The 15705-nt window shown below is 45.9% G+C and overlaps 1 protein-coding gene across 1 annotated transcript; it reads right to left on the bottom strand.

Annotated features, from left to right (window-relative positions):
* Positions 1-1591: 1591 nt before the first annotated feature.
* LOC123116281 (polcalcin Ole e 3-like) lies at positions 1592-2193 on the bottom strand. Its single transcript, XM_044537262.1, has one exon. The coding sequence runs from the start codon at positions 2157-2159 to the stop codon at positions 1848-1850; it is 312 nt and encodes a 103-aa protein (XP_044393197.1). The 5' UTR covers positions 2160-2193; the 3' UTR covers positions 1592-1847.
* Positions 2194-15705: the final 13512 nt, after the last annotated feature.

The following is a 15705-nucleotide window of genomic DNA, read 5'->3' as shown; positions in this document are numbered from 1 at the left end:
CGTACATGCATTGGCGTCAACAATTGGGCTAGAAGTCCTGGTAGGCGACGACGCGGATTGGTTAGTTTGGTTTTTCCCCTAAAAATGGTTAGTTTGGTTTTTGGCGGAAGGTTAGGCGGCGAAGGCGGCGAGAGGCGCGCAATAGCACCACTTTACCCCGGTTGAGGTTGGAGGCGGTTAGGCTAGAGTTGGAGGGGCGGGTCATTGTGTTGGAGAAAGAAGGCGAAGAGGGAGGAAGAAGAAATGCTCGGCGCCATTGAATAGTTGCCCCTGTTTCCTCTCTGTAGGTGAAGTGAGATGGATTTACTCTAGTTATTAGTTGCACGACTCATCACATGGGCACCACGCTAGTAGGTAGCAACTTTTTTCTATGAAAAAGCCAAATGGAGGCCTTAACATTTTCTTAAATAAAATCATACTTTTACTTTTTAGAAAAAATGAACATAAATACACATAAATCCAGAGAGCGTAAGTATATGTGTGTAAATTTTATGATGAAATGCGGTAAAATGGGAGCTACAGAAAGAAAAACAAGTATGTGGATTTTCAGCACATGTCATTCTCAAACTCCATGACCTTGTTTTTTAGCATGCAATTCAAGGTATTTTATCATGAAATTTTACACATATGCATTTCATCTTTGTATACGTATATTATTTTTCAGATTTTTTTTAGGAACACCTGTAACTTTATTCATACTCATAATAATTACAGGTACACCAAGACCTGACATCGAAAATACAAAGTAACTTATATGACTAAGAATTACAATGAAATCTCTTGGTAACATCTTCTTCATGGCATCAATCTCTGCTCGAAGAAATACTCCAAAGACTTCTGTAAAGAGGTTGCAATTGGACTGGAGCAACGATGCCGTCACTCCTTCACCTGCACTCCTTCACCCACACGAACATTACCAATAATGGCTTTTGAAAGCGTCTTGAGTCGCCCATCCAAAAGGACGGGAAACCTTGATTGATGAATGTACTTGGGCCATGGATGATCCCCTAGAAGTGCAGGCTGTCGAATCACTATATCTTCACCATTGTGTCGATGAAAAAATTCACCTCCACGAGAATCAGTCCAACAAAAAAGGTTTGACACAACAACATAAATTCATCAGATTTGAATAATCGGATCTGCAAGGACAGACAACTCTCTAATCTCATGGCACCGTCAAAAGAGCATGAGGAAATTTATTCTCACAAAACTATAATGATCAGTAGACGATGACGAAGGACATAGAGGTCTTGAAGATTCGAGGTCCCCCCACCTCTCAGCGTCAAGATGGCAGCCGGAGGCGAGGGGACCTAAATTTCTCAGACGGCGGCGGGGGCACGAGAAACCCTAACAATGAAAGATACTCCCGATCTGGGGCTGTGCATTTTTCAGAATTTATTGGAACTGAAAAGTTCGAGGTTTGAATTTTCCAAAATTATGGCCTCCATGGGGCTGGGCCTCCAAAACACCCTGCTCCTTTTTTTCTGCCAGTGGACAAAATATACTGTAAATTGACGGAAGAAAACAACTCCTTACTTGCGCTAAGCCAGGCATCATTAGATCAACATACATATATTATTCCATGCAGGCGATTGCATAAAGCGAGTACTACATACAACACTACCCCTTACTTGCGCTAAGCCAGGCATGCACCTTCTATTATTTCAGTGCACGGGCTGCAGCTAGAGAGAAAATGAAAAGAAGTCAGAGAACATAAGGTTCACTTTTCGCATCTGAGATGACCTTATTCCAGTTACATACAACGGTCATCTCGTGCGCGCCATCAGGTAGATCGAGTACGTAGACGTAGCTACGTACTGGCCTGTAGTAGTCGATCTGCTCCGTTTCTAGCAGGCGACGATCCGGAGGCCGAGGCTGGTCCGCGCGAACTCGACGAGGCCGTCGATCTCGCTGTCGTCGATGTACCCGTCGCCGTCGGCGTCGGCGTAGCTGATGCCGCTCCTGCTCCTCCGCCGCGTGAACCGCACGCGCAGCGCCCGCATGGCGCGCCGCAGCTCGTCGCGGCTGATGCGCCCGTCCTGGTCCGCGTCGAACCGCCGGATCCACTCCTTGAACTCGTCCGCCGTCATGTCGTCGCCGGCGACGCACCGCTGCAGGCTCATCCTGGAGGGCTTCAGGAAGCAGTGCAGAAGTGACATTGGCGCCAAACTACGAATGTGCTTTCACTTAATATGTGTCGGACCGAGTGGGTGAGCCTCTCTGCATTGCCTTGGTGGCGCTTATATATCCGCGGCCTGGCTCCACGAATCCGTGGGAAGAAATAATAGACATGGATGTGACGAGATGGACATATGCGTCCCTATCTATCTAATGCCTGACACCCCCTCTAAATTCCGATTCGGATTAAAACACGGAGAGTTTACAGTACATTACTGACACACCCAAATGATTTTGTTGTGCAAGTAAATAACGGACGCAGACAGATAACCATCTCGAGAATTAGTGGAACGAAGAATATATGTACGTATACGAAATCGGTTGGAATAATATTGCTAGACCATATAAATGAACGGTCGTTGAAGGAATCAAGAATCAGTGGCACGTGGAGTGGGCAGGAAACGGCTACAGATAGGCGACATGGATAGCCCGGAATCGTGCAAAGGCAAACAAATAATACCGGCACATAAGATGCGGATCTGTGAGGTGCACCTGAGTGTTGCGTTTCAGAAAAATCTGACCTGATAACTGTGCAAAAGATGGAACTGGATTCCTGGACAATGCGTCTAGGCACGTATCATTGCGTGTCGAAGATTCTTCTTGTTTTTCGAGGAAAGGAACCTACCAATTTCATTCGAGAAATTGAAGCGACTTATACATATCCACGCCACAAACGAACAATCAAGTCCAGGCACATCCGCACAGGACCCCCAAAGCTGAAAAAACACACTGCGGTTTTTGAAAAACATGAAAACGTAGCATATCAGAACCATAACTTCCAGGCTCTTCTCCTATTTACAACAGGTACAAAGATACTACAAACAAAGCTATAGCCTATATGGCCACTCCATCCAAGAAAAATTCCATTATCAGCTCACTATTCATTAACCCCTACTGAGCGAATATCAATCGGGAATCTACATTATGTTTACAACACGTACAGAGACATACAAGCAAAGCTATAGCCTATAGAAAAATTCCCTTATCAACTCACTATTCATCAACTCCTACGAATTGATCTAGCCCCCCCCCCCCACCCCACCCCCACCCACACACACACCCAACCAACCAACCACCCAGACACACCTCGTCCAAATACATATGTACCAAAACTAGGGTAATATCTTTCAAGTTTGTCAACATGCATTACTCTATTTTGCATTCGTTGCAACGAAAGTGAACCATCTTTCTCGGCCAGTGCAACTCTAAAACCGATGCACTCATTGAAATTCTCACGTTTAGCATTGATACCTAAAGCTACACTAGCTACATTCCACAGATATTTAGCCAAGGGACAAGAAAAGAACAAATGCTCCATCGTTTTATGATGGCCACAAAACTAGCAAATGTCAGAACAATGCCACCCCCATTTCAAGAAATTATCCCATGACATGATTTATCTTTTATCACCAACAAAGAAAACACCTCTAATTTCAGTGCCAACTTGAAGGCCCACATTTGCTTGAAAGGGAAGTCGACTCTCGTAGTAATTAGGTACATATCCAAAGACTCAAGTGAGAAAATCCAAAACTTGCCAAAAATCCATGATCTAGCCTTCTAGCTTGACCATGCAGAGTTGACGACCGCGTGTCATTACCTTGTTTTTTTTGTGGGAAAGCTTCCAATCTATTCATCTTCAATTATGGCAATACAACGAACACCAGAAATAAAAATTACATCCAGATCCGTAGACCACCTAGCGACGACTACAAGAACTGAAGCGAGCCGAAGGCGTGCCGCCGTCATCGCCCCTCCATCGCCGGAGTCGAGTACAACTTGTTGTAGTAGACAGTTGGAAAGTCGTCGTGCTAAGGCCCCATAGGATCAGCACCCCAGGACAGCAACCGCCGCCGATGAAAAATAACATAGATCGGAAGGATTCAAACCGAAGACACATGAACGTAGACGAACAATGACGACATCCGAGCAAATCAACCAAAGATAGATCTGCCGGAGACACACCTCCACACGCCCACCAACGATGCTAGACGCACCGCCGGAACGGGAGCTAGGCGGGGAGACCTTTATTCCATTTTCAGGGAGCCGCCGCCGTCTTGCATTCCTGAGCAGGACACAAACCCTAGCAAGATTGAAAAAACGACTAAAAACGGAGCCCTCCCGTTCCGGAGACGAGGCGGACCTACGCCGGCGCAGGCGAGAGGCATGAACCTTAACTTTCTTTCTTGGAGGAGGAGGAGGTGGCTGCTGGTGTTGCTTTGGAAAGTGTGACATTACCTTGTTGAAGGTGTTGGTTTGAAGACCTGCTTAAGGGGTGATAGCCATTGCTTTGACATCTTCGACTTGCGACCAGGTATTCCTTCTTTTTTGCAGAAAAGCAGTGATTCCTTCTTGAAGGCGTTGTCTAGGAGTGTTGCGCCCTCTGCCTTATAACGTCGGTCAGTTTGATAGTAGGATTTTATGATATTGTTGAGAGGAATTTCCTATATGGATGGCCTCGAGTTTTTTAGTTTATTTTGTAAGCCGACCTGTTCGATGCACGGGGGGTTCATCCTCCTGTAGGCTTTGCCACATTGGCAGGGTCTCAAGTCTTGGGAATTTTCTAAATCTCCAAGCATCAATACCCTACGAAATTAGTTTGCTTACAGTAATATTATGGTTCTGTTCGCACACGAATACGTCACCGTGTACCTCCAACGCCGAGGGTGATGCACCGCAGCTCAGGTCGAAGGAGACCTGGGGAAGCGCGGTACATAAGTAATCCGGCAGGCGCTTTTGTAGATCCGAAATCCCACATGCCCGGGAGGGACCCCGTCAGGGCGCGCGGCGGCTATGGGCTGCCCTAGGTCAACATGATCGCCCCTAGGGCCTCGAGGTTCGCCGCCCTGCAATGAAGAAGAACGAGGAAGAAGAAGAACAAGGAAGAAGATAAAAGTAAAGGTAAAAGTGGTAGATTGATTGTTTGATTGTGTGTTGTTATTCAATCGGCCGTCACCCCTTGCATATATATGAGGCGGCTGGACTTTCCGTACAAGAAAAGGACTCAAATCCCGTCCAAAACATCAAAAGTTAACCTAACCCGGACTACGAGGGCCGGAACTTCCGGTCAACCCAGAACTTCCGGGCTAAAATTACATCAAGTAGCCCTCTTGTACAGCTCCTGCAGGTCGCACATGGCCTCAGATCGTGATGGTCCAAAAATCAAAGTTGTAGATCTTGCAATGGAGAAAAACTCTTCAGTTGATCACTTTTTCATCCGAGGTCATCTTGAGGTTGGATTCGGGCCTGCAAATCTGCAAATAATATTGAAATTCTAGTTTTCGAGGCGCACCGCGTGTAAAGTTTCTGCTTAGCCCGGAACCTCCCCGGAAGTTTTGCCCGGAACTTCCGGGGCAGACTTATGTGGCACACCGTTTTGACTCCAACTTTCGCATACGACTACCGATTTAGACCTTTTTTATATCAAAATCGATTGTTTCGACGAGACAAAGACAACCCCTGTAGAAACGTTTCTCATATGAGGCCATATTGGGGGGTGTAATCAGCCGAATAGTGTTCTGAATACAAAATCTGAGTACTTCAAACACAACTTCAGCCTTAGAGATGAGACCAGATTGCTATGGCCCAAATAACAAAGTTTCTCCTTTTGACCATACGGAACTTTCTTACTTTGAGCACTTCTCCATTTGAGGCCATCTTAATTAAGTTCTTGGTCGTGCCAAAAATTTGGTGTCAACACATGCCCCCTTGTTTTTCGGCAAACTTGTGTGCCGAAAAATAACTTGCACGATGCTTCTTCTAAGGACGATGTCAATACTCCATCGGCCATTTTATGTGCTTAGGACGATAAGTATATATCGGCCATTGCTTGTTTGAACCTCTTGATGCAAACTTGGGTGAAAACTTCTCAGCTTCTATAATAATCCGGTGATAAGGTTCCATAGATCAAAACCATCCTGCGGACCATATTGTTCACCCTTAGGATTTTGCAGATAATCAAGAATGAACTTCCTTCAATCCTTACTTTGCCTCATGATAAACTATAATTGATTCGTCAAAACATTGATAACTTTTCATTGTTGTACTACTCATAACGAATCACCGAAAGCCTTAATATGTATAGCACCTATAGCAAGGAAAATCTCCAATCCGAATAACAATGCATATTCAGCTTTGATCATTTTTGCATAAATATTTTAAGCGGCATGAGGCTTCACAAAATAGCACCATAAGGAGATATATAAACAACACCAACACCTTGGCCATTGCTACAATTTTAACCATCAATATATAATCTCCATGGTACTAGAGAGATCAAGCTAAAATCAATATTATGCATGATGACAATATGATGCTCAATAATAAAATCAACCATGAGTTGGCCTTACGTAAATTCTGAATACTAATAAGCCAAAGCACACCCAATCAAAACATAAGTTCACTTTGCAATTTTGGTAAATTGGTCTATGCATAATATCTTCAATGGCATCAATTTGACAAATTCCTTTGCAAGTACTTATCTCAATCTCTACTCAAACTAAGGAGGATGTTAGAATATTACACCGCCATGCATTGACATAATCTTAGGACGATAGATAAATATCGGTCATTATCATGTAAACTTTATTCAAAGCACATATAGCCGAAATAAACAAATGAAATAACAAATCAAGTATTTCGGCCCTTTGGATTAGCAACAAACTTGTAGCTAACCAAATGTATAGTGACTTGGTAATACCTTCCATGATGTAAGAAATTATATTGCGTCCATGGATTAAAATAAGCCCATTGAGGGTTACCAATCATACCTGATGATGAATTTGTTGGAAATATGCCCTAGAGGCAATAATAAATGGATTATTATTATATTTCCTTGTTCATGATAATTGTCTTTTATTCATGCTATAATTGTATTATCCTGAAATCGTAGTACACGTGTGAATACATAGACCACAATACGTCCCTAGTAAGCCTCTAGTTGACTAGCTCGTTGGTCAACGGATAGTCATGGTTTCCTGATTATGGACATTACATGTCATTGACAACGGGATCACGTCATTAGGAGAATGACGTGATGGACAAGACCCAATCCTAAGCATAGCACAAGATCGTGTAGTTCGTTTTGCTAGAGCTTTTCCAATGTCAAGTATCTCTTCCTTAGACCATGAGATCGTGTAACTCCCGGATACCGTAGAAGTGCTTTGGGTGTACCAAACGTCACAACGTAACTGGGTGACTATAAAGGTGCACTACAGGTATCTCCGAAAGTGTCTATTGGGTTGACACGGATCGAGACTGGGATTTGTCACTCCGGATTACGGAGAGGTATCACTGGGCCCACTCGGTAGTGCATCATCATAATGAGCTCAAAGTGACCAAGTGTCTGGTCACAGGATCATGCATTACGGTACGAGTAAAGTGACTTGCCGGTAACGAGACTGAACGAGGTATTGGGATACCGACGATCGAGTCTCGGGCAAGTAACATACCGTCTGACAAAGGGAATAGTATACAGGGTTGTTTGAATCCTCGACATCGTGGTTCATCCGATGAGATCATCGAGGAGCATGTGGGAGCCAACATGGGTATCCAGATCCCGCTGTTGGTTATTGACCGGAGAACCGTCTCGGTCATGTCTGCATGTCTCCCGAACCCGTGGGGTCTACACACTTAAGGTTCGGTGACGCTAGGGTTATAAGGAAGACTTGTATGTGATTACCGAATGTTGTTCGGAGTCCCAGATGAGATCCCGGACGTCACGAGGAGTTCCAGAAGGGTCCGGAGGTGAAGATTTATATATGGGAAGTTGTCATACGGACACCAGAAAGTTTTGGGGACATATCGGTATTGTATCGGGGCCACCGGAAGGGTTCCGGGGGTCCACCGGAAGGGGCCACCCCTCTTGGTGGGCCACATGGGCCGCGTGGGGCAGGGCACCAGCCCCTGGAGGGCTGGGCGCGCCCCTCCCTTGGGCCCATGCGCCTAGGGTTGGGGGGAACCCTAGTGGGGGCGCACCCCCTTGCTTGGGGGGCAAGCCCCCCTCCCTGGCCGCCGCTCCCCCCTCTAGATCTCATCTAGAGGGGGCCATCCCCCTTCCCCCTTCCCCTATAAATAGAGGGGCGAGGGGAGGGCTGAACACCTGATCCAAGGCGCAGCCCCTCCCCTCCCCAACACCTCTCCTCCTCCGTTGAGCACTTGGTGAAGCCCTGTCGGAGTACTGCCTCTCCACCATCATCACGCCGTCGTGCTGCTGCTGGAGCCTTCTTCCTCAACCTCTCCTTCCCCCTTGCTGGATCAAGAAGGAGGAGACATCGTCCGTACCATACGTGTGTTGAACGCGGAGGTGCTGTCCGTTCAGCACTTGGTCATCGGTGATCTGAATCACGGCGAGTACGACTCCATCATCACCGTTCCCTCGAACGCTTCCGTACGCGATCTACAAGTGGTATGTAGATGCAATCTTCTCCCATGACTCGTTGCTTAGATGAACTCATAGATGGATCTTGGTGAAACCGTAGGAAAAATTTTAATTTTCTGCAACGTTCCCCAACAGTGGCATCATGAGCTAGGTCTATGCGTAGTTCTCTATTGCACGAGTAGAACACAATTTTGTTATGGGCGTAGATCTTGTCAACTTGCTTGCCGCTACTAGTCTTTTCTTGCTTCAGCGGTATTGTGGGATGAAGCGGCCCGGACCGACCTTACACGTACGCTTACGTGAGACAGGTTCCACCGACTGACATGCACTAGTTGCATAAGGTGGCTAGCGGGTGTCTGTCTCTCCTACTTTAGTTGGAGCGGATTAGATGAAAAGGGTCCTTATGAAGGGTAAATAGAAGTTGACAAAATCACGTTGTGGTTATTCGTAGGTAAGAAAACGTTCTTGCTAGAACCCAATTGCAGCCACGTAAAAGATGCAACAACAATTAGAGGACGTCTAACTTGTTTTTGCAGCAATTGTCATGTGATGTGATATGGCCAGAAGTTGTGATGAATGATGAATGATATATTGTGATGTATGAGATCATGTTCTTGTAATAGGAATCACGACTTGCATGTCGATGAGTATGACAACCGGCAGGAGCCATAGGAGTTGTCTTTATTTTTGTATGACCTGCGTGTCATTGAAGAACGCCATGTAAATTACTTTACTTTATTGCTAAACGCGTTAGCCATAGAAGTAGAAGTAGTCGTTGGCGTGACAACTTCATGAAGACACAATGATGGAGATCATGATGATGGAGATCATGGTGTCATGCCGGTGACGAAGATGATCATGGAGCCCCGAAGATGGAGATCAAAGGAGCTATATGATATTGGCCATATCATGTCACTACTATATAATTGCATGTGATGTTTATTATGTTTTATGCATCTTGTTTACTTAGAACGGCGGTAGTAAATAAGATGATCCCTTATAATAATTTCAAGAAAGTGTTCCCCCTAACTGTGCACCGTTGCTAAAGTTCGTCGTTTCGAAGCACCACGTGATGATCGGGTGTGATAGATCCTTACGTTCACATACAACGGGTGTAAGACAGATTTACACATGCAGAACACTTAGGGTTAACTTGACGAGCCTAGCATGTACAGACATGGCCTCGGAACACAGAGACCGAAAGGTCGAACATGAGTCGTATGGAAGATACGATCAACATGGAGATGTTCACCGATGATGACTAGTCCGTCTCACGTGATGATCGGACACGGCCTAGTCGACTCGGATCGTGTAACACTTAGATGACTAGAGGGATGTCTAATCTGAGTGGGAGTTCATTAAATAATTTGATTAGATGAACTTAATTATCATGAACTTAGTCTAAAACTTTTGCAAAATATGTCTTGTAGATCAAATGGCCAACGCTCATGTCAACATGAACTTCAACACGTTCCTAGAGAAAACCAAGCTGAAAGATGATGGCAGCAACTATTCGGACTGGGTCCGGAACCTGAGGATCATCCTCATAGCAGCCAAGAAAGACTATGTCCTAGATGCACCGCTAGGTGAAGCACCCATCCCAGAGAACCAAGACGTTATGAACACTTGGCAATCACGTGCTGATGATTACTCCCTCGTTCAGTGCGGCATGCTTTACAGCTTAGAACCGGGGCTCCAAAAGCGTTTTAAGAAGAACGAAGCATATGAGATGTTCGAGGAGCTGAAAATGGTTTTCCAAGCTCATGCCCGGGTCGAGAGATATGGAGTCTCCGACAAGTTCTATAGTTGTAAGATGGAGGAAAACAGTTCTGTCAGTGAGCACATACTCAAAATGTCTGGGTTGCACAACCGCCTGTCCCAGTTGGAGATCAACCTCCCGGAAGAGGCGGTCATTGACAGAATCCTTCAGTCGCTCCCACCGAGCTACAAGAGCTTTGTGTTGAACTACAATATGCAGGGGATGGTGAAGACCATTCCTGAAGTATTCTCAATGCTGAAGTCAGCAGAGGTTGAAATCAAGAAAGAACATCAAGTGTTGATGGTCAATAAGACCACTAAGTTCAAAAAGGGCAAGGGTAAGAAGAACTTCAAGAAGGACGGCAAAGATGTTGCCGCGCCCGGTAAGCCAGTTGCCGGGAAGAAGTCAAAGAATGGACCCAAGCCTGAAACTGAGTGCTTTTATTGCAAGGGGAAGGGTCACTGGAAGCGGAACTGCCCCAAATACTTAGCGGACAAGAAGGCCGGCAACACTAAAGGTATATTTGATATACATGTAATTGATGTGTACCTTACCAGTACTCGTAGTAACTCCTGGGTATTTGATACCGGTGCCGTTGCTCACATTTGTAACTCACAGCAGGAGCTGCGGAATAAGCGGAGACTGGCGAAGGACGAGGTGACGATGCGCGTCGGGAATGGTTCCAAGGTCGATGTGATCGCCGTCGGCACGCTACCTCTACATTTACCTACGGGATTAGTTTTAAACCTCAATAATTGTTATTTAGTGCCAAGTTTGAGCATGAACATTGTATCTGGATCTCGTTTGATACGAGATGGCTACTCATTTAAATCCAAGAATAATGGTTGTTCTATTTATATGAGAGATATGTTTTATGGTCATGCCCCGATGGTCAATGGTTTATTCTTAATGAATCTCGAACGTAATGTTACACATATTCATAGTGTGAATACCAAAAGATGTAAAGTTGATAATGATAGTCCCACATACTTGTGGCACTGCCGCCTTGGTCACATTGGTGTCAAGCGCATGAAGAAGCTCCATGCTGATGGACTTTTAGAGTCTCTAGATTATGAATCATTTGACACATGCGAACCATGCCTCATGGGCAAAATGACCAAGACCCTGTTCTCCGGAACAATGGAGCGAGCAACCAACTTGTTGGAAATCATACATACCGATGTGTGCGGTCCAATGAGCGTTGAGGCTCGCGGAGGATATCGTTATGTTCTCACTCTCACTGATGACTTGAGTAGATATGGGTATGTCTACTTGATGAAACACAAGTCTGAGACCTTTGAAAAGTTCAAGGAATTTCAGAATGAAGTAGAGAATCAACGTGACCGAAAGATAAAGTTCTTACGATTGGATCGTGGAGGAGAATATTTAAGTCACGAATTTGGTACACACTTAAGAAAATGTGGAATCGTTTCACAACTCACGCCGCCTGGAACACCTCAGCGTAACGGTGTGTCCAAACGTCGTAACCGCACTCTATTGGATATGGTGCGATCTATGATGTCTCTTACCGATTTACCGCTATCATTTTGGGGATACGCTCTAGAGACAGCTACATTCACTTTAAATAGGGCACCGTCTAAATCCGTTGAGACGACACCGTATGAATTATGGTTTGGGAAGAAACCTAAGCTGTCGTTTCTAAAAGTTTGGGGATGCGATGCTTATGTCAAGAAACTTCAACCTGAAAAGCTCGAACCCAAGTCGGAAAAATGTGTCTTCATAGGATACCCTAAGGAAACCATTGGGTATACCTTCTACTTAAGATCCGAGGGCAAGATCTTTGTTGCCAAGAACGGATCCTTTCTGGAAAAAGAGTTTCTCTCGAAAGGAGTAAGTGGGAGGAAAGTAGAACTCGATGAAGTACTACCTCTTGAACCGGAAAGTAGTGCAGCTCAGGAAAACGTTCCTGTGGTGCCTACACCGACTGGAGAGGAAATTAATGATGATGATCAAGGTACTTCTGATCAAGTTGCTACTAAACTTCGTAGGTCCACAAGGACACATTCCACACTAGAGTGGTATGGCAACCCTGTCCTGGAAATCATGTTGTTAGACAACGGTGAACCTTCGAACTATGAAGAAGCGATGGCGGGCCCAGATTCCAACAAATGGCTAGAAGCCATGAAATCCGAGATAAAATCCATGTATCAAAACAAAGTATGGACTTTGACTGACTTGCCCGATGATCAGCGAGCGATAGAAAACAAATGGATCTTTAAGAAGAAGACGGACGCAGATGGTAATGTCACCATCTATAAAGCTCGACTTGTCGCTAAGGGTTATCGGCAAGTTCAAGGGATTGACTACGATGAGACTTTCTCTCCTGTAGCGAAGCTTAAGTCCGTCCGAATCATGTTAGCAATTGCCGCATACTATGATTATGAGATATGGCAGATGGACGTCAAAACGGCATTCCTTAACGGGCATCTTAAGGAAGAACAGTATATGATGCAGCCGGAGGGTTTTGTCGATCCTAAGAATGCTAACAAAGTGTGCAAGCTCCAGCGATCCATTTATGGGCTGGTGCAAGCATCTCGGAGTTGGAACATTTGTTTTGATGAGATGATCAAAGCGTTTGGGTTTATGCAGACTTACGGAGAGGCCTGCGTTTACAAGAAAGTGAGTGGGAGCTCTGTAGCATTTCTCATATTATATGTAGATGACATACTTTTGATGGGAAATGATATAGAATTCTTGGATAGCATTAAGGCCTACTTGAATAAGTGTTTTTCAATGAAGGACCTTGGAGAAGCTGCTTACATATTAGGCATCAAGATCTATAGGGATAGATCGAGACGCCTCATAGGTCTTTCACAAAGCACATACCTTGATAAGATTTCGAAGAAGTTCAAAATGGATCAGTCCAAGAAAGGGTTCTTGCCTGTACTGCAAGGTGTGAGATTGAGCTCGGCTCAATGCCCGACTACGGCAAAAGATAAAGAAGAGATGAGCGTGATCCCCTATGCCTCAGCCATAGGATCTATTATGTATGCCATGTTGTGTACTAGACCGGATGTAAACCTTGCCGTAAGTTTGGTAGGAAGGTACCAAAGTAATCCCGGCAAGAAACACTGGACAGCGGTCAAGAATATCCTGAAGTACCTGAAAAGGACAAAGGACATGTTTCTCGTTTATGGAGGTGACGAAGAGCTCGTCGTAAAGGGTTACGTCGATGCTAGCTTCGACACAGATCTGGATGACTCTAAGTCACAAACCGGATACGTGTATATGTTGAATGGTGGAGCAGTAAGCTGGTGCAGCTGCAAGCAGAGCGTCGTGGCAGGATCTGCATGTGAAGCGGAGTACATGGCAACCTCGGAGGCAGCGCATGAAGCAATTTGGGTGAAGGAGTTCATCACCGACCTAGGAGTCATACCCAATGCGTCGGGGCCGATCAAACTCTTCTGTGACAACACTGGAGCTATTGCCCTTGCCAAGGAGCCCAGGTTTCACAAGAAGACCAGGCACATCAAGCGTCGCTTCAACTCCATCCGTGAAAATGTTCAAGATGGAGACATAGATATTTGCAAAGTACATACGGATCTGAATGTCGCAGATCCGTTGACTAAACCTCTCTCGCGAGCAAAACATGATCAACACCAGAACTCTATGGGTGTTTGATTCATCACAATGTAACTAGATTATTGACTCTAGTGCAAGTGGGAGACTGTTGGAAATATGCCCTAGAGGCAATAATAAATGGATTATTATTATATTTCCTTGTTCATGATAATTGTCTTTTATTCATGCTATAATTGTATTATCCGGAAATCGTAGTACACATGTGAATACATAGACCACAATACGTCCCTAGTAAGCCTCTAGTTGACTAGCTCGTTGGTCAACAGATAGTCATGGTTTCCTGACTATGGACATTAGATGTCATTGACAACGGGATCACATCATTAGGAGAATGACGTGATGGACAAGACCCAATCCTAAGCATAGCACAAGATCGTGTAGTTCGTTTTGCTAGAGCTTTTCCAATGTCAAGTATCTCTTCCTTAGACCATGAGATCGTGTAACTCCCGGATACCGTAGTAGTGCTTTGGGTGTACCAAACGTCACAACGTAACTGGGTGACTATAAAGGTGCACTACAGGTATCTCTGAAAGTGTCTGTTGGGTTGACACGGATCGAGACTGGGATTTGTCACTCCGGATTACGGAGAGGTATCACTGGGCCCACTCGGTAGTGCATCATCATAATGAGCTCAAAGTGACCAAGTGTATGGTCACGGGATCATGCATTACGGTACGAGTAAAGTGACTTGCTGGTAATGAGACTGAACGAGGTATTGGGATACCGACGATCGAGTCTCGGGCAAGTAACATACCGTCTGACAAAGGGAATAGTATACAGGGTTGTTTGAATCCTCGACATCGTGGTTCATCCGATGAGATCATCGAGGAGCATGTGGGAGCCAACATGGGTATCCAGATCCCGTTGCTGGTTATTGACCGGAGAACCGTCTCGGTCATGTCTGCATGTCTCCCGAACCCGTGGGGTCTACACACTTAAGGTTCGGTGATGCTAGGGTTATAAGGAAGACTTGTATGTGATTACCGAATGTTGTTCGGAGTCCCGGATGAGATCCCGGACGTCACGAGGAGTTCCAGAAGGGTTCGGAGGTGAAGATTTATATATGGGAAGTTGTCATATGGACACCGGAAAGTTTTGGGGACATATCGGTATTGTACCGGGGCCACCGGAAGGGTTCCGGGGGTCCACCGGGAGGGGCCACCCCTCTTGGTGGGCCACATGGGCCGCGTGGGGCAGGGCACCAGCCCCTAGAGGGCTGGGCGCCCCCCCCTTGGGCCCATGCGCCTAGGGTTGGGGGGGGAACCCTAGTGGGGGCGCACCCCCTTGCTTGGGGGGCAAGCCCCCCTCCCTGGCTGCCCCCCCCCCCTCTAGATCTCATCTAGAGGGGGCCGGCCCCCTTCCCCCTTCCCCTATAAATAGAGGGGTGAGGGGAGGGCTGAACACCTGATCCAAGGCGCAGCCCCTCCCCTCCCCAACACCTCTCCTCCTCCGTTGAGCGCTTGGCGAAGCCCTGTCGGAGTACTGCCTCTCCACCATCATCACATCGTCGTGCTGCTGCTGGAGCCTTCTTCCTCAACCTCTCCTTCCCCCTTGCTGGATCAAGAAGGAGGAGACGTCGTCCATACCGTACGTGTGTTGAACGCGGAGGTGCTGTCCGTTCAGCACTTGGTCATCGGTGATCTGAATCACGACGAGTACGACTCCGTCATCACCGTTCCCTCGAACGCTTCCGTACGCGATCTACAAAGTGGTATGTAGATGCAATCTCTCTCCCATGACTCGTTGCTTAGATGAACTCATAGATGGATCTTGGTGAAACCGTAGGAAA

The sequence above is a fragment of the Triticum aestivum genome, chromosome 5B (assembly GCF_018294505.1).
Source record: "Triticum aestivum cultivar Chinese Spring chromosome 5B, IWGSC CS RefSeq v2.1, whole genome shotgun sequence".
Lineage (NCBI taxonomy): Eukaryota > Viridiplantae > Streptophyta > Magnoliopsida > Poales > Poaceae > Triticum > Triticum aestivum.
Note: the sequence above shows the minus strand (reverse complement) of the source record. Positions and strands in the feature narration are given on the sequence as shown.